Source organism: Artibeus jamaicensis, unplaced genomic scaffold (assembly GCF_021234435.1).
Source record: "Artibeus jamaicensis isolate MK-2021 breed Jamaican fruit bat unplaced genomic scaffold, CSHL_Jam_final contig_233, whole genome shotgun sequence".
In the NCBI taxonomy this organism is placed as follows: Eukaryota; Metazoa; Chordata; class Mammalia; order Chiroptera; family Phyllostomidae; genus Artibeus; species Artibeus jamaicensis.
Genome location: NW_026521486.1, coordinates 4,698,831 through 4,716,865, shown reverse-complemented (window position 1 = coordinate 4,716,865; position 18,035 = coordinate 4,698,831). Strand labels below are relative to the sequence as shown.

At 53.6% G+C, this 18,035-nt stretch overlaps 1 protein-coding gene across 3 annotated transcripts; it reads right to left on the bottom strand.

Moving 5' to 3' along the window:
* Window positions 1-74: 74 nt before the first annotated feature.
* PMM1 (phosphomannomutase 1) lies at window positions 75-9,416 on the bottom strand. Of its 3 annotated transcripts, none has more exons than XM_037160568.2 (8): window positions 9,248-9,408; window positions 6,476-6,593; window positions 5,399-5,475; window positions 5,173-5,264; window positions 4,870-5,038; window positions 1,769-1,844; window positions 956-1,071; window positions 75-590 (listed from the first exon to the last, which is right to left on the bottom strand). In XM_037160568.2, the coding sequence occupies exons 1-8, from the start codon at window positions 9,332-9,334 to the stop codon at window positions 468-470; spliced, it is 858 nt and encodes a 285-aa protein (XP_037016463.1). In that variant the 5' UTR covers window positions 9,335-9,408; the 3' UTR covers window positions 75-467. The 3 variants fall into 3 exon arrangements, with proteins under 3 accessions (XP_037016463.1, XP_037016464.1, XP_037016466.2); XM_037160569.2 differs by having other exon boundaries at window positions 4,870-4,969; window positions 9,248-9,405; XM_037160571.2 differs by lacking the exons at window positions 75-590; window positions 956-1,071 and adding an exon at window positions 1,078-1,317 and having other exon boundaries at window positions 9,248-9,416.
* Between the last annotated feature and the right edge of the window lie 8,619 nt (window positions 9,417-18,035).

Below are 18,035 nucleotides of genomic sequence, written 5' to 3'. Positions count from 1 at the left end.
TCATCTGCGAAGAGGTGGCCACGACGGCATCTGTGGCTGGCACCAATTACCCATTCAGAAAGAACTGATGCATGCCTTGTCCTGGGAGCTTTAATATTTGTGATAAAGTTCTAGTAAATACACACCCTCCCCACCACCCTGCACCCCAGTTTGGGACAGGCAGGCAGGGTGGGCTCTGTCTCACACGGACACTCACGCACACCTCCACCCAGTGCAGACGGAAACCTGTCCTGTTCAGAAATACAAGCAGCAGCTGGAGCCCGGGCCACTGGGGTGGAGGGTGGAGCCAGTCCCACCAGGAGCTGGCCGCCAGGGACGGTCTGCACAGACCCTGGCCCCGTCACAGTGGGCCTTGCAGCAGGCAGTGAGGCAGGCGTCCTGGGCTGGAGACGGAAGGGCCAGGCGCCCACTGAGCACCGGGGCCAGGGTGTTTTCTCAGCCTGGGCGGAGGTCTCTGGGAGTCGCGGTCACACCTCATGGGCTGTCTCTGGGAAGAAGATCTCACGACATCGCTGCACTGTGTCCTGAGGGGAGACCACACTGTGGCCCACAGTGCGGGGGTCGGCATAGATCTCAAAGTCGTTCCCACCCTGTGCACAGAAGGAGACAGAGATGGTGGCGCCTGGACAAGGCTCCCAGGTTGGGGACCAGTACCCACTCTGACTCAGTGTGGTCTCCTCCCACACTGGCTTCTGCAGAGGAGAATGTTCTGGATGTCCCCTCAGAACATTCAGAAAGCCGTCCTCTGCCCTTACCAGGTCTGCCCTAACTTGTTATGTGACATGAAGCAAGTGCCCAGCCAGCTCTGCGCCCCAGCCTTCCAATCTGTGTAATGGGCTGGTGAGCACAGGCTGTTCTCGGGGAGTCCCCCAAGGTCTGTTCTGTCACCCCGTGCCCTGGCCTTGACCTGGGGGGTGACGTGGAGTGGGAGGGACCTGGGCTGAGCCACACTCACGGGACTGGTCTCGTTCCCGAAGAAATGGATGGTGTCGAAGCTGTCCTGGCCCAGGCTGTCCAGGCAGTAGCGTTTGTCCCAGCCCTCGGGGAAGACGTCAAAGCTGATCATGCCTCCTGCAGGGGCGGGGCGGACAAGGCCCGCAGAGGGGTGGCCTGGGTCAGGCTCTCCATTGGTCACTTCATTCGACCTCCCTGAGAGCCTCCTGAGGCCCAGGCACAGGACAGACAGACTCGGGGTCCTTGTGGCAGTTTTGATCCAGGTGAGTCAGTGGGGTGGCGGGGAGTTCTCAGCCAGCATGGTAGGGGAGACTTCTCTGAGGAGGTGACACTGAGCTGAGATGTAAGCCGGCACGGTGGTGGCTGGGGAGCAAGTACAGTCCCCAAGAGAGGTGAGGGCGAGGAGTGTAACAGGTCTGTTCCTCCGTAAGGACCCCTCTGGCCACTGTGGGGATGGGTGGAAGGTGAGGAGGCAGCCAGATGGAGCCGGGCCGAGGCTGCTGGTAGGGGAGGCGTGGGCAGTGGGCGGATTCCAGGTGGATTCCAGACAGAGGGTTCCGGGACTTGTCAGCAGACTGGACTTGGGAAGGGGTGAGGGAGAAAACTCAAAGGAGACGTTCGTTTTTGCCTTGAGCAACTGGGTGGGGGGCTGCTGACTGGGTTTAGGTGCAGAGGAGCGGGAGGTGGTAACACACGGAGTCCCTGGTTGTTCGGCCTGAGCCTGCCTGTGTTCTGCGGGGGGAGTGGGGGTTGCAGTGCAGCGAGGCTCCAGGGCCGGCCCTGCCCCTCAGGCCCCAAGTGGGTGGACACGTACCTCGGGAGAATCTCAGCCCTTTGCCAGCAAACTCAGTTTTCAGAGCTTCCACAAACTTCTCCCGGATCCTCTCCTTCTGCAGGAGGGAAGAAAGCAGACCAGGGCTCAGAGGCTGCTGGGAGCCAACCCCTGTGCTGGGCACACAGCTCCTGAGAACTCACTAAGTCCCCCAGGTGGACACATGACCCCTCCTGACCTATGGGAAGCCAGCGGAGAGGGCCTGCACCTGTTCAAGGTCACCCAGCCTCAGTGGTAGAGCCAGGGCCCGAACCCAGAAGGTCAGTGACGGGACTCAGTGCCACGTCCTGCCAGTGGGGATGCAGGGGAGTGTTCGGAAGGACACCCTGGAGTAGAGGCTAAAGGAGCAACGCTGACGGGAAAGGGCAGCCTGAGCCCAAAGTCATAGAGCCCACCTCAGGGCAGGGCTCTGCCCAGCTCAACACAGCAAACCACGGTTCAGACAGCAGACGTGAGTGTAAGAAGAGAGCACACGAAGGCCTGTTAATAAGTAGCAGTGGGCGCTCAGAGGGAGGTCAGCAGGATGGCGGGCTCAAACAGAGCACCAATCAGGCAACGTTCATTGGCTGGGCGCCCCTGGGTGCAGTGGACTGGCCTGGGTGGGGGGAGCCAGCAGGGCCCAGGGAGCCCCAGCCCCCAGCCCCCGGGGCAGCATATCTACAACGTGCAGTCAGGGGCTTTCACTCACCAACCTGGCCCGGCTGGGACCACAGAGGGGAACAGCCATGCGGAGCCTGGAGGGGCAGCTGTACTAGTGGGGAGGGGGAGCCAGCACACAGGAGTGGTCAGCTCCCTCGGCCCAGGCTGTGGCAGAGGGTGGGGGTGGGCTGTCCCCATGTGGCCCAAGCAGCTTAGCAGGATGGTCAGCTCACACGGAGCCTGGAGGCCTGGTTTGGAGAGTTAGGACACATTCTGGGGGACCAAAAGCCACCGGAGAGCACAGGAGTGGAGTGCCTCGTACTGTGCCTTTGTCAGTCAAAGCCTTGGGTGGGACTGGGACGAAGAGGGAGACAGGTGATGGCCAGCGGTTTGGAGCCTAGAAGTGGTCCGGGGAGGACATGAGCTAGAAGGCCTGCCACGACCCAGGTTCCAGGCCTAGCTACTGTGCTTCCTGGCTGTGTGACCACGGGCAAGTCACCTAACTGGTACGGAGGAATGGTCCTAAGTGGTTTCAGGTGGCTGGCTGTGCCTGCTGTCTCTGGAGAACCAGCCCCATGTGCCAAGTCCAGCCTCAGCAGGGCGTGCAGGAGGCCCAGTGGCACACGCCCCACTGCAGCACCAGGAGCAGGCGAACAACAGCCAAAGAGCCGAGAGGAGACCTTCCTTGGGGTTGTGGGGAGAGTGAACGCTGGCAGACCTCCATCCTGCCCAGTCCTCATTATACCCCACAAGGTGGGAACTGTGATCACCCCCACTTTAAAGATGAGAAAACACGCCCTGGCTGGTGTTGATTGAGCATCGGCCTGAGAACTGTTAGGTCGCCAGTTTGATTCCTGGTCAGGGCATATGCCTGGGTTTCGGGCCAGGTCCCAGGTTGGGGGGTGTGAAGAAACCGATCAATGTTTCTCTTTTTTCTCTCCCTCCCATTCCCTCTCTCTGAAAAGTAAAATCTTAAAAAAAAAAAAAAAAAAAAAAAAAAAAAAAAAAAAAAAGGATGAGAAAACAGAGGCATACAGTAGTGAAGTCATTTTCCAGGTGACTGATTCGTCAAGCAGAAGGTGGAGCTGGGACTGGAACCCGGGGTGGCCTGAGAAGGGGCACGTGTGTGGGAGTCTTCGCCACTCCCACAGGAAAAGTCTCCCCGCCTGGAGGGCGTTGTCTACCCCAAGCCTCTGGACAGAGAGGGGGTGGGGTTCACTGAGCTAGGAGGTGCATCACTTGAGTTCCCACCCACCCTCAGGGAAACCTGTCTCAAGTTCAAATCTTTGCTCTGCAACCAATTTCCTACGTGACCCTGAACAAATCACTTGCCCTCTCTGGACCTCAGTTTCCTCATTCATAAAATGGGGATAATACCACCTATTTCATTCATTCAAAAATTATTTCTTGAGCCCTTGCTATGTGCCAGGTATGGGCTGGGCCCCGGGGATTTGGCAGCGAACAGCACAGAAATCCTGGCCCTGAAGGAGCTTACAGCTTTGGCGGGGGACCAGACATCAGCCAAGGTTTAAAAAGCAGGTGATCCAGTGTTGAGTGGGTGGCGAAGGCTGCTTGGGGAGAAATCAAACAGAGGAGTCGGAGGTGCAGGGGGACGCAACGTTAAATGTCATGCTCGGGGAAGGCCCCACTGAGAAGGTGACATCTGAGCAGGTGTGAGGGAGATGAAAGGACAAGCCGTGTCTGAGGGCACAGCCCTGGAGCGGGAGACTGCCTGCTGTCTTACAATCACAAACGGGACATGGCCGGAGAGCCATGGGGGACAGCAGACTTCAGGTCAGAGAGGCCAGGGACGGGCCAGCGTGAAAAGGCTCGGATGGATGAACTCACTCCATCCCTGGAAGGGGGGGTGAGGATGACAAGCAAAATGCAATTCAAGGTGTGGCAGGGGCAGCACACAAAGGGCCTTGGTAAGTCCTAAGCACAGATGCACAGAGTAAGCTGAACAGGTGGGCCTGAGCCAGGCAGACAGACCCTCAGGACACCACAGGAGGAGGCTGAGACATTGTCCAGTTGGCAAGAGGGCCATGGAGGGCTGTGAGCAGAGGAGACAGATGTGCTTGTCAAGGTTCTCAGCGGAACTGCTGGAGAGTAGACTGGTTTTACCACGTGTGGGGAGTGGGGCACCGGGGGAGACATAGGCGAACAGATTTGAGACCAACTCCAGAGGCTGAATCAGCAGGGATGATTGTTGGACCCTGTGTGGGTGGGGAGGTGTAGAGGGTGCCCGAGGTGTGAGTTTACGTAAGCAGGTGGTTGGTGGTGTCGGTCATCAGAGGAGGGAGACACGCCTATAGCCATGGCACATGGTAGGTGTCCAGGGTATCGGTTCTATCGGAACACCCCACTCTCAACCCATTTCACTGATGAGAAAATTGAGGCTCAGAGAGGTTGAGTAACTGAGGCCCTACAGCCTAAGGTGGCACCTTGTCCAGTTCAGAGAACTCGATTCGCTCTTCCAGGGTGCAGCTCCGGCCGATGGGTGAGATGTTCAGCATGCCATTCCGAAACTCGATGAAGGTTCCACTGGTGGTGATGGGGTGGGAATCAGAGAGAAGGAGACAAGGCCCTGAATTCAATCCAGCCCCATCTGGACTGCACAGGGGATAAGAATACCCCCTCAGTAAGTCAGGGCTGGAGCATCTCCAGGTCCCACCAGAGGCCTGCCCTTTCCTCCTTAGGCCCCGAACTGGGAGGAAGGGCTGGACACAGGCTGGGCAGGGTCTCACCGCTTCTTGGGCAGTCTGAGCAGGGCCATGTAGCGGAGGCAGAAGTTGATCAAGTCCTGCAGCAGTTCCTCCCCGAGGTGGTTCTGGATGGTCTGGGCATGGAACACGAGGCTCTGAGTGGAGCAGGCATGGTGCCCCTCCCCGCACCCAGGACAGAGGGCACCATGGACTGCTTCACTCACCGTGGAAAAGCGTCCCTCGGCTAAGGGCCTGGGGCGACACTGACCTGCTTGGAGAGCAGTCGTCCATGCTTATACTGCACTGTCCCGTTCTCAGCAAACACATAGTCAAACTTCTCGATGACTTCAGGGACATGGAGAGGCCAGGAGAGAGAGAGAGAGTGTGAGACCAGGTGTCCAGAGCCAAGGAGATGAGAAGTGACTGGAGTGGGCAGGAGTGGGGAGGCACAGGGAACGCAGCCAGAGGCTGTCGCACGTTCCAGGTGGGAGGCGATCAGTGGTGGGGCTGTGGGGATGGAGACACGGGGACACAGGGAGACATTTCTGGACTGGCTGATGAACAAGGAGGTGGGGAAAAGGGAAACTCCAGGAAGTTTCTGGTCTGAGGAGCTGGAGTATCTGCCTGAACTAAGATCAGGAACCTGGCTGAGAACAGGGGTTCTGGGGCCAAACACTTCCTGGGTGACTTCAGAATCCTCCTCTATAAAATGGATAATCATGTACGCACTGAAGCGCAGTGGTGAGGATTAAATGAAAGGAAGCTAACACATGGTCGTTTTGAAGAAATGGTAGCCATAATTGGTTATGCCTATTTTAAAGATGGGGAAATTGAAATTCAGCAGGGAGAACTAAGAATGTAAACTATGTCAGGGCAGGATTCTGCTTCTGTTCCCTACTGTTTCTTTAAAAAAACAATGCCTGGTTCTGGCTGGTGTGGCTTAGTGGATTGATCCCAGGACTGCAAACCAAAAGGTCACTGGTTCGATTCCCAGTCAGGGCACATGCTCAGGTTGCAAGCCAGGTCCCCGGTTGGGGGTGTGCAAGAGACAATCGATCAACATCTCTCTCACCAATGTTTCTCTCCCTCTCTTCCTTCCTTCTCCTCTCTCTAAAAATAAATAAATAAAATCTTTAAACCAAAAACAGTGCCTGGCACATGATAGGTGCTCACTAAGTGGTTGCTGAACCAGTGAGGAAACATCTGGCCATTTCTTCTACCTCCTTTGCCGCACAGAAACAGGGCTGGGTCTTTGAAGGCATGTTGATCCAGGGATCTCCCCAACTCCCGCTCCCGCCCCCAACCCAACCCAACTGCTGAGCTGGCCCTGGCCAGCTCCTCCTACCTTCGTCCCCCTCTCCCAGCTGCTCAGCAATCTTAGAGTAATCGGAGCCGCCCACCACACCGATCTGCACCCTGCTTCGCAGCTTCTGCAGGAAGGCAGCCACCTCGGGGTCAATTTTCTGCGACGGGTAGAGAAGCAAAGGATGCTGGCTGTCAGCACGTCTGGGGCCTCCGCTCAGCCCTCACTCTGCGCTCAGAATCCAGGGAGCCCATGTTCCACCTGGATCTGAGGCAGTTCAAGGTTTAGAACACAGATCTTAAAAAAATCAGATGCACTTGGGCCCCAGCTGGTGTGGCTCGGTGGATTGAACACCGACCTGCAATCCAAAGGGTTGCTGGTTCGATTCCCAGTCATAGTACATACCTGGGTTGCGGGCCAGGTCCCAAGTAGGGGTCATGTAAGAAACCACATGTTGATGTTTCTCTCTTTCTCTTTCTCCCTCCCTTCCCCTCTCTCTAAAAGTAAACAAATAAAATCTTAAAAAAAACCCAACAACCAAAATCAGATGCACCTGGGTTCAAACTCTGGCTCAAGTCCCTCAGTAGCAGGATGACCTTTGAGCAAATGGCTTTGCCTTTCTTTGCCTTGTTAGTCCAATCAATCAAATGGGGGTCACAGTAGCAACACCTGCTAGGAAGTGTTTAGAAATGACCAATTAACTGGTGACCGATTGATTACGTGAAAAGATTCCCCACCCAGGAAATGTAAACTAATGAATTATAATCCATGTTTTCAAACACTCAGATATTCAAAGCTGACAATATCAAGTGTGGACAATGATACAGGGGGTGGGGGGGACAGGCACACTCAATATGGCTGGTGAGAGTGCAAACTAGCCATTCTGGAGGGTAATTTGGCAAAATTTACTAAAACTTATAATGCACATGTCCCGTCACCCAGCATTTCCGCTCCTCTTGCCCAGGCGGGTATAGAGGTTCGCAGGGGTTTACAACAGTGGAAAACTTCAAGCGACTTACGTGCCCATCATTCACAAAATGGCACACACCAGCTCTGACATATTACACTGCGGTTACACAGGGTAAGTCAGGCCTGTACTTCCCACATGGGAGAGTCCTCAGACAGGCTAATTGTCAAAAACAAGTTGCAGGAAGACACACACAGTATGATGTACGATACCACTTATTTTTTAAGAAGCCTCATAAAACAATGCTTAATGTTTCCTCTGGGCAAACAGAGACCCAGATAAAAGCCTGGGAGGAAGCCACACAACAGGCAGCCGGGACGCCCTGGGGAGGGGACTGGGTCCTGACACAGTACGTGGAGAATTAGCCCTCTCTGTTGTTTTCATTTATTTCAAGAGAATGCATTTTTAATTAGACAAATATTCATAAATTATACCTGTATAATTAAAAATTAACTTTTTCCCTGGCTGGTATGGACCAAGGGTCGCAGGTTTGATTCCCAGTAAGGGCACATGCTTGGATTGCGGTCCCCGGTTGGGGACTCGAGGGGTGACTGATTGATGTTTCTCTTACACATTGATGTTTCTCTCCCTCTTTTTCTCCCTCCCTTCTCCTCTTTCTAAGAATAAATAAACAAAATCTTAAAAAAATTAACTTTCAGAAAGCACTAAGGACAGGGCCTGGCAATGACACTGGCGGGCAGTATTAACACCATTCTCCTACAGGCTGTTGGGCCAGAGAAGCAGAGTCAGAGGAAAGGGGCTGTTTTTAGACACTGACACTCTCCCTCCCCTGTCATCTCTCTCCCATCCCAGAGGACTGGGGAGCTGACGGAGGGCAGGAAGGCCTGATTCCTCCATGTGTCCCAGGGCCCAATCCAGAGCCTTCCCACAGGGAAGAGGATGGGGCATGCAGGACCTAAGAGTGGACACCAAGACCTGTTTCCATCAGCCCCTGCCCTGTAACCCAGCCCTACTGGCTCCCGACTCTAGGAGATCCCTCAGCTGGTCCTTGTGGCCCCAGACTAGAGGGCGGAGTACATGCAGGGCAGGTGAGAAAGAGGCCTGTTTATCCAAGCAGCCAGCTAGTGAGGAGGGATCTCGCGGCTCATCCGGGGTGAAGTCCAAAGGGAGAAAAACAGTGTGTGCAGCAGAGGGCGGAGGACCCACAGGGTGGGATGTCTTTAGAAGCACTGCACTCCCAGCTAACCAGTACCACAATATCCTCCGTGTGACCAGGTTAGTCCTGAGAACTCTCACCTCCAGGTGGGCAGGGCCCATAGTCAACCGAAAAGGCATAGAAATCTCTCCCTCCTTCCCTCCACGGCTGGGATGGAAAGTGGGAGAGGGGTTTGAGAAAGTAGATCCAGGCCCAGGCCTGCAAAGGTTGGAATAGATGGTTCTGAAATCCCCTTACCCCCCCACCAGATGGCGAATTTGACACTTGGGTGTGCTCCAAGTCCCATCTGAAACCCGAGTTCAGACGCCAGCTTCCGGCTACCGGTGCATCCTAGGACTGAACTGAGGAGAGCCCCGGCTAGGGATACGGGGGTCTTCGAGAGCCAAACGTTGGCATGGGGAAGGCTGGCAGAGGGTTAGGGAGGGAAGCTAGACCCTCCCTCGCAGCCTCCTCCCTCCAGAATCGACCCAGCCCGGACGCTCGGGGGTTGTGACGTGAGGGATCGGGTGTCCGTCATTCCTAGCGGCGATCAAGGGTGTCGGGGACCGAGCACGGCTGAATCCCACACTCGGCCTCTGAGGTCCGGGTCACTCCGCTGCAGGCCCCACATACGGCCTCCGGGTAACTGCGTGACATTCCCGACCCGAGCTTCAGAAGGTCGGGTCCCTACCTGGCGAGCTGGCGTGAGGGTTCCGTCCACGTCAAACAGGCAGAGCACGCGCTCCTTCCTGCGGGCGCCCTCAGTGGTCACAGCCATGGCTGCAGCTCCGCGCGCCCGGCAGAGTCGTGGGATGTGGCTCCCGAGGCCGCGCGGCAGAGAGGCAAGATAGGGCGGGGCTGGGAGGGGCGGGATCGGCGGGCTGACCCGGTTGCGCCAATCTCTAAAGGGCGTGTCTGGGGCGTGGTCTCGGCGGGAGGTGGGGGCCCGGCCTGAGCTAACTCGACAGGATGATTTTGGTTGCATAGGGCGGAGAAGGGACGGGGAAATGGGGCGGGGCAGAACCCGGCACAGATGGATTGTTCCAACCCATGAGGAGGCGGGGCCTGGGCTCGGAGGGGAGAGGTAGAACCCGGAAAAGAGGGTCGTGCCACAGCTGGGCCGTAGATGGATGATACTGATTGCTTCTGGAGGTGGAGGGGCTGGACCGGGGCGGGGTCTCGAGTCTGCAGTGCAGGGCCCCACGAGGCGGGGCGAGGGCTGGACTGTCCCAACTCTCCGTGCCCGCCTTAAATCACTCTGTGACTCGTCCCTGCCGGCTAATGCCTTTGCCCTAAAAATCCTGAGGTTGAAATCTGATGGTCTTTGTTCAGGCTCTGGACTTTGCCAGATGGTTTTCCCCTCTCTTCTCCTGCTGTCATTCTGTCCACCCCATAAGGCTCAGCGCATGGCCCACCCTCTTCAAGAAGCCTTCCTGGATCGCTCTTTCACAACTATTTAATCATCGCGTTGACCCTGGGGTCAGTTCTAGGTTGTTTTCCCAGCTCCACTACTATGTGACTTCCAGCAAGTCATTTCCCTTCTCTGAAGCTTTGTATTTCTATTTGAAGAATGGGAAGAACACCTACATTGTAGGGTTGCTGTGCACATTAAAAAAAGAAAAATTTGTGTAAAAGACCCCGCAAAACTCCTGTCACATAGCAGGCTCAGGCCAAAGGAGATTTTGTATAGATGTGCTTGATACTGTTATGGATTAAACAGCCATTGCCTGTCAAAGTCTTAAAAATGTGCAAACGTTTTGAGCCAGCAGTTCAACCTCTAGAAAATAAAAGGAAAAAAGGGGAGGGGATTCGTGAAATTAATTATGAATCATCTATAAGATGAAGTCATAAAAATCTGTGTTGTAGAATATTTATTTATTTATTTTTAGAGAGAGGAGAAAGGAGGGAGAGAAACATCAATGTATGGTTGCCTCTCTCGGGCCCTCTACTGGGGACCTGGCAGGAAACCCAGGCATGTGCTGTGACTGGGAATCAAACAAGCAACCCTTTGCTTCGCAGGCCTGTGCTCAATTCACTGACCACACCAGCCAGGGCTGTGTTGTAGAATATTTAATATGGAAAAATTATGATTCTGTTTTCTAAATATATTTTATTTATTTTAATTGTTGTGTGATCCCATTTTTGATATTGAAAAGTAGCAGGCTGTTGCTGGGAATTCAAAGTAGCATGAAATTCAAAGATATTTCCCTCCTTGGAAATGTGTTGACTGCAGCTTCCTATCCTCCAGGGCTCTCTGTTTTTCCCTTCTCCCACACTCCAGAGCCAAAGGCCTGCCTCCACATCCCTCTGTTGTCCCAGGGGCCCTTCAGCTTGAGGCTGTACCTGGGAAGGGATCTTTGCTGCACTTGCCATCCTCAGCCCTGATTCCAGTGATCAACTCAGGTCATGTAGTTGACACACTCACCCACACACCTATGAGTGGCAGGCACCACTGTGCACCATGTTTTTGATGGCCTGTTTGCTTTTCTGTGTTGGTAGCTGCCCCGAGGAGACCACTGGTGTCAGAGTCCAGGAAACTGCAGTTTGATCCCTTCTAACAACAAAGGTTGAACAGATCACCTTCCCTCACTTGGCCTGTTTCTTCATCTATATAATGGGGACATAATTCCCACCTGTTAGGACTATAGAAGGTGAGATAGTAAAAACTGTTGCTTGTCAATCCCTGATCGTGTGCCAGTCATCATAGTGGACACTTGACCACACATCTTCTTGTACGCTCACAGCAGCTCCAGAAGGTATTCTTGTCTCCACTTGATGAAGAAAAAGGAAGGGCGTGAGCCCGAGGCTGCACAGAGCACCTCCAGGCTGGCAGGGCTGAGACCAGGCCTCATGCACAAAATTTAAGCGGGCACAAAAATAAACTCAGTAATCAAGATAATGTTTTAATGTAATATGCTTTTTTTGTTTTTGTTTTGTTTTTAGATTTTATTTATTTATTTTAGAGAGGGGAAGGGAGGGAGGAAGAGAAACATCAGTGTGTGGTTGCCTCTCTAACCAGGGAACCTGGCCTGCAACCCAAGCATGTGCCCTAGACTGGAAATTCAACCTGTGACCCTTTGGTTGGCAGATCGGCACTTAATCCACTGAGCCACGGCAGCCAGGGTTAATGTAATGTTTTTTAAAATCAAAATCAATGCAAGAAAATTGGTGATGAGCGCTGACCAGTGTGGCTCAGCAGGTTGAGGGTCCTCCGGCAAAGCAGAAGTGGAGCCAGAAAAAGCCACTGCCTGTCACTGCCAAAATCAATAAGCAGAGACAGGGGTTGAATCTTTATGGGTGCTTTATTCAGATGGCTGGCGATCTCGGAAGACAGCAGTTTGTGTGCCCTAACAGACTGTCTTATGTTCCATTTTAAACTGACCCTTTTTATAAGGAGAAGAAAAGTATAGGTAAGGGGATTGGAATTCAGGGAAAAAAATTAATCAGATAAAAAGCTGCGTCATTCTTTCATCTGTGTCCTGGGTAGTGGTCGGAAGCTGGTAGTCCTTGCCTTGGAGCACAATGGCTCAGATACCATCTTGACCTCTTGCAGTCCTCCTGAGGCACAAAGGTGGAACTGTTTATGGTCTCGTGGAGTCAAGGAGGGTCATACCTTCAGTTCCTGGAAGAACAATAGCTTTTTCTATGCATGAATTACTAAGCTTATTGACTATTACCTAGAACTAAAATTTCCTGTGTCTGGAGTTCCACCATCAAAAGGTCTCCAGTTCCAGGCCCGGTCAGGGTACGTGCCTGGGTTGCAGGTTTCACCCCTGGCCAAGGTGCGTAGGAGAGACAACCAATCGATTGATATTTCTCTCTCGCATCAATGTTTCTCCCTCTCTTTCTCCCTCCCTTCCCCTGTCTCTGAAAATAAATAAATAAATAAATAAAATCTTTAAAAAATTTTGTGATGTACAAATGTCAAAAAATTGAAAAGACAGGCCCTGGCTGGTGAGGCTCAGTAGACTGAATGCTGGCCTGAGAACCAAAGGGTTGCTGGTTTGATTCCCAGTCAGGGCACATGCCTGGGTTGCGGGCCAGGTCCCTGGGAGGGGGCATGCAAGAGGCAACCACACATTGATGTTACTCTCCCTCTCTTACTCCCTTCCTTCCCCTCTCTCTAAAAATAAATAAATAAATAAATAAATAATTTAAAAAATTTTGTAACCATAAAAAAATTTAAAACACAGGATCAATAATCATTCTGAGGAGCCATACAGGAGTCAAGAGGCAAAAGGAAAAATCTTTTTTTTCCAGGCCCCGCAGCAAAATTCGGTTCATTCGTGAGACAAGCGTATCGTGGCAGACATTGCTGGGAGTCCAGGGAACACTGTAGGAAAACAAGAAGCTTTTGTTGTCTGTTGGATGCCGACAGAAAACAGAAGAACCATCTCCATGAGAGAGAAGACGAACTCTTCTCCTTGCACCTCCTGCTCCAGCTGGATCTGGTCTCTGAGACTCAGGCCACTGGCGACCCTAAAACCCTTTCCCAGGGCCCACCTGTGGGTGGAGCTACAACTGGCCAGATTAGTCTCTAAAATCTCACAGCTGACACCTATTCCATCGCAGAAGAATTCCTAAGGAGTTGGTTAAATGCAAATGCCTGGGCTCCACCCCATACTGGAATCCGGAAGCTGTAGGATGGGGCCCGCGGGGCAGGACAAATGTTTGTCTCCCACACTTCGGGTCCACCTTTTCAGAGACAAGCAACGATAAGCTCCCAATAATAGCGCACTTATGCTTTAGACCTGTAGTGACCCAGTTTCTTCACAAATACCTTTCACGGTCTCTCTCTAATCTCTCACTACAACCATTTCAGTGAGGTAGACACTGAAACCCAGAGAGGGGAGTGAACTGCCCTGAGACACAAACCCAGGAAAATCAGATGGGGTGGCCCTTGTGGCCACCAGTATGTCCCTTTAAGAGGGAGACTCATCCCTAGCAACTGGTGTTCAGGTGTGGCCTGGGGGAGGCCCCAGGGAGAGCGAAGAGCAGGGCTGAGGGAACTGGGACTGAGACGCCTGGCCAGGAGTGTGTTTCCAGAGCACCAAAGGAAGCCGGGCTTGAAGGCGGGGGGCCCAGGACCCCATTCGAGTAGGATCCTGCTCAGGAAGGAAGCCTGGGCCAGGCAGTTGGCTAAGGTTTGAAGGTTAGTGACTTCCATGTTTGCTTTGGGCAACTGTAGATAGAGCTCATACTTTGGGCGTTTCACTGACTTTTGCCAGAATCCTCTGAGGTGAGTACCCTTATACTTAATTTCCAGATATAGTTACGGACACCAGAGAGGTGAAGTGGCTTTCCTGGGTCACACAGAACAGTCAGGATTCACGTTCAGTTCCAGTCCCCTAAACCCATGCGTTTCCCTGGCCCCTTGGTGGAAAGCCAGGTGTCAGCATGTTACTGAACAAATACAGCGTCGTTGACCCTCTTTTCCCCTAGCTCAAGTGTGACCCTCTGAAGGTGGGTCATCCCAGCCCAACAGGGCAGCACAGGTGTAGTGGGTATACAGTCAGCCGATCATTCCTGGGGCTGCCCCTCCCAGCCAGGTGACCTTGGGCAGGTCCCTCCCACCCTCTGAGCCTGTTCCTCATTGCTAAATGGGGCTGCCACTGCAGCCTGTCCAGGCTGTGAGGAGATGAGGGTGCAGGGGAGGAGATGCGCTTAGACTAGTCCCTAGAGGACCTGCAGAGAGCAGGGCAGACTGTTGCTGGCTTTAGTTCCATCTTGGTGCTGAGCAGTGGGTGGTTGGGGAGACTGTGTGTGTTGGCTGTTTTTCCTTCATTTTCCAAAATGCCTGCAGAGCTTACATTGTTTTCACAATAAACAAGTGCGTTACACTTAAGCTGCAGTGAGCATGTGTAGAGGTGGCTTGTGGAGGGATGGAAGCTCTTGCTGGCTTGGCACAGGCCCTCTTGGGGCTCCTTGGGCTCCCTTGGGGCTCCCTCAGCCAAAGCCAGTAGGGACAGAGATGGCCCCAGCACTGCCCCGCCTGGGGGTGAAGAGCAGGGACAACAGCCTCTTGACATCTGGGTTAGTGATCTCTGGCTCAGACCTGAGTCCTGAGGACAGTGAGACCTTGGGCAAGTCACTCACCTCTCACATCAGGAGCAGGGAGAAAAGTCCCTTTAAGAGGGACCTTAGAGACAATCTGATTCACAGTTTTCATTCAACAGAAGAATAAACTGAGGCCCAGTGAAGGGAAAGCCTTAATCTAGGTATCTGAGGTAGAGGCTCAGTCCAGGCCCACCAAAATGCAGGTCCAGGGTTTTTTATGACCCACCCCTCCCCCTCAATGTGGGCCTACCAGGACTGAACTGGAGGACTGATTCACTCCATGATGGCAGCTCTGTGCCAGGCCCTGTGCTGGGTGCTGGGTGCCCAGGGGATCACAGCCAGGCCCTGCCCCAGCTGGCAGGAGTGTTTGGGGAGGCACCCACAGGAGGGAAGGAGCCGTGGGTGGGTAGGGGTCAGGAAGGCTTTGCAGAGGCAGTGCTGGTGCTGGGCCTTTAGCACCAGATAAAGGGGTGCTCTAAGGATAGGCGCCGAGGGGTGGGGAGATGGTTTGGGAAGGGTGGGAAGTCTGGTGCAGCAAAGAGTAAATTGAATCCAGATATGGAAACCATCGCAGTGATAGGAATCCGCTCTTACAGCGGGGTGTGGGAACTGAAGTCCGGGGACAAGTTAGAGAAGGGCCTTGACAAATGTGTTCCCCCATGGGCTCTTTGGGGGCCAACGAAGTACAGAAGTGTGTGGGGAGCACAGCATACTCCCGTTATCTGCAGTACCGGAGGCCTCCCGACTTTGGGGGTGGGCCGGGCTGCGTGGGTTCCACAGCGCCATCTGGTGTACATCTCTCTCACTGCATCATGTTGCTGGGGAAACGGTGGGTGGGTCAGAGGTCTGGCTCCTGATCAATCTGAGCTTCAGGTTCCTGGTCAGCCTTGTAGACGAGGGGTCCAGTCCTCTTCCAAAGCAATCACGCTCCGTGGCCAAGGGCTCACCATCAGGAATACACCAGACCCCTACTGGGTCTTTGCCTGCCCTCGGGCCAGAGCCCCAGTGTGAGTGAGCCTAAGGACACATAGGTCTCACGGAGCAACCGTCCAGCCTGGGCAGACACCTTCCTCCCACACCATCTCACCCTGCACAGCCGTCCTGCTTCCACGCACACATCTGTGATGAGCAGCCTACTCTTACCTTACTGGAGCCTTGCTACATGTCGAGAAGACAAAGCCAGGTATCAAACAGCTTGTCTGCCATGTGTGCGACTTCAAACCCACTGGAAGGTCTGTAAAGATGTTCACAAGATGCTCTCCCAGGATGATGGGATTTGGGGTGACTTTCCCTCTCACCTCTGTGTTGGTTGCTTATATTTTCCGAATATATATAAAATCTTCATACTTACATAACCAAAAACTTATTTTCATTTTGGAAGAAACAAATTAAGAAATCTGAGCGCACCCCAAATCAGAGTTGGAGCGTCCCAGCAAATGCTTGTGGAAGCAGGGCAGTGGCTGACAGCGGCTCTGTGGACTCTGTAGCCCTTTTTCTTAAAGATTGTATATGTTTTTAGAGAGAGGGAAAGGGAGAAAGAGAGGGAGAGAAACATCGATGTACAAGAGAAACACCAGTCAATTGCCCTCCACACATCCCCAACTGGGGACCTGGCCTGTAACCCAGGCATGTGCCCCTACCAGGAACCGAACAGGGACCCTTTGGTTTGGGGGACGATGCCCAACCCACTGAGCCACACCTGTCAGGGCTCCCTGTAGCTCTTGCCTTCACATGTTTCTGTTGTCTTCTGTTCCTCCTGGGGGGCAGGAACCAAACCGATTTCCAAGGCTTCTTCATAGCTCCAGGCACATAGCAACACACAGTACACCTCACCCGCTGCCTGACAACAGCAGCACCCCGCCCTGGTTCTCTGAGGCCCCTACTGGCCCCCCGCCTCAGTGCGTTCTCAGTATCGCAACTGATCATGCTACAAGGCCCTGCACCGTCTGGCCTGTGTGCCTCTCCAGCCTCACTCCCCGACTCCATTCCCCATGGCTCTGGTGTTCCAGCCACTCTGGCCTCCCCTAGTGCCTCCAATGTCCTTTTCACTTGCTGCTCCCTGTGCCTGGAATGCTCTTTCCTCAGATCTGGGCTTTGTTACATCTCAGATTAGATACCACTTTGCCACACAAGGCTTCCTCAACCCCTTCCGCATATTCCCCACTCCCACACTATGCTGCCACCTGGTTTTATTTCTTCCTGAGCATTACCACCACCTGAGATGACCCAGGGTATACTCTTGTCTCCCAGCCTTCTCAGAAATAACCCCTGCCCAGCAGGGCCTTGTCTCTGTACCCCTGGCACAGGGGCCAGCACCGCTTCACACACAGTGTGCTCCCGGGAAATGTGTGCGGGGTTGAATGTACTCCATGCAGACTTGCCAAATGTAAGGGTGAAGCGTATTTTCTGCCATTTCCCCAGAAGCAGGCAGTGCATGTCTACAGTACCTCGTCTTAAAAACTGCCCTCAGGAGAGAGGATTGGCCGGGCCCTCTGCGTGCGGCTGGCTCACAGAACCCTGTCAGTGGCAGGTGAACACATTCTTCCCACAGTCTGATACTCACTGAGCACCTAATCTGTGCCAGGCGCTGGGCAGAGCGCTTCATAGTGACTCTCTTCAAAACTGCTGGTGAGAAAGGCCCACTCAAATGCCCCATCTTATGAGACAGACGGGCTCAGAAGTGGCAAAGTTAGGACTTAAGCCCAGGAAGGATCAGGGCGGGCACTTCTGACTCGCGCCTCGGCACATATCAGCTCTTGGGGAGCAAATATATCAATCAAAGCCACCTGCCCCGTATCCTCCGAAGACAGAGCCTCGTTTTATTCTTAAACTAGCACACTGGACAGACACGGTGCTTCAGTGGGGTGGTGGTGAGAACATGACCTCAGTTCAGGGGCGTGGCCTCCTGTCGCCTGGACAACTGTTTCCCGTCTGGGAATGGGACCAGTGCCCACTTCTCCAATCCACTGTGAAAACACGCAGCACAGTCCAGGCTCACTCAAAGGGGGGTGACTAAACCTGCAGATACCCGCAGTCAAGCTGGGGTGTCTGGTTGTAGCAGGGGGCATTTATTCACCCCAATACTTGTTTGGCAGAGTTATAGTAACATGGTGGGGAGAGATCCCTGGGGCCGAACTGAAACCAGAAGTGAATACTTTTTGGTGAGGTCAGACATCCCGGTGGCCGAGGTCCTCACTGATGTTGGGGCCAGCAGACCAGGCTTTTGAGTCTTACTCAGCCAGCAGCTGTGAGGTGACCTTGGGCAAGTAGTGTTCTCTCTGGGGCCTGTCTCCATCTTTACAAACCAACGGTGAAAGTCACCTACTCTTTGCTGCTGTCTCCACTTCTTATCTGTGAGGCTGCATATCCAGACTCAGCAAAGCCAAGCTCAGAGACAAACAGATCAAGAGCTGGCCAGGGCT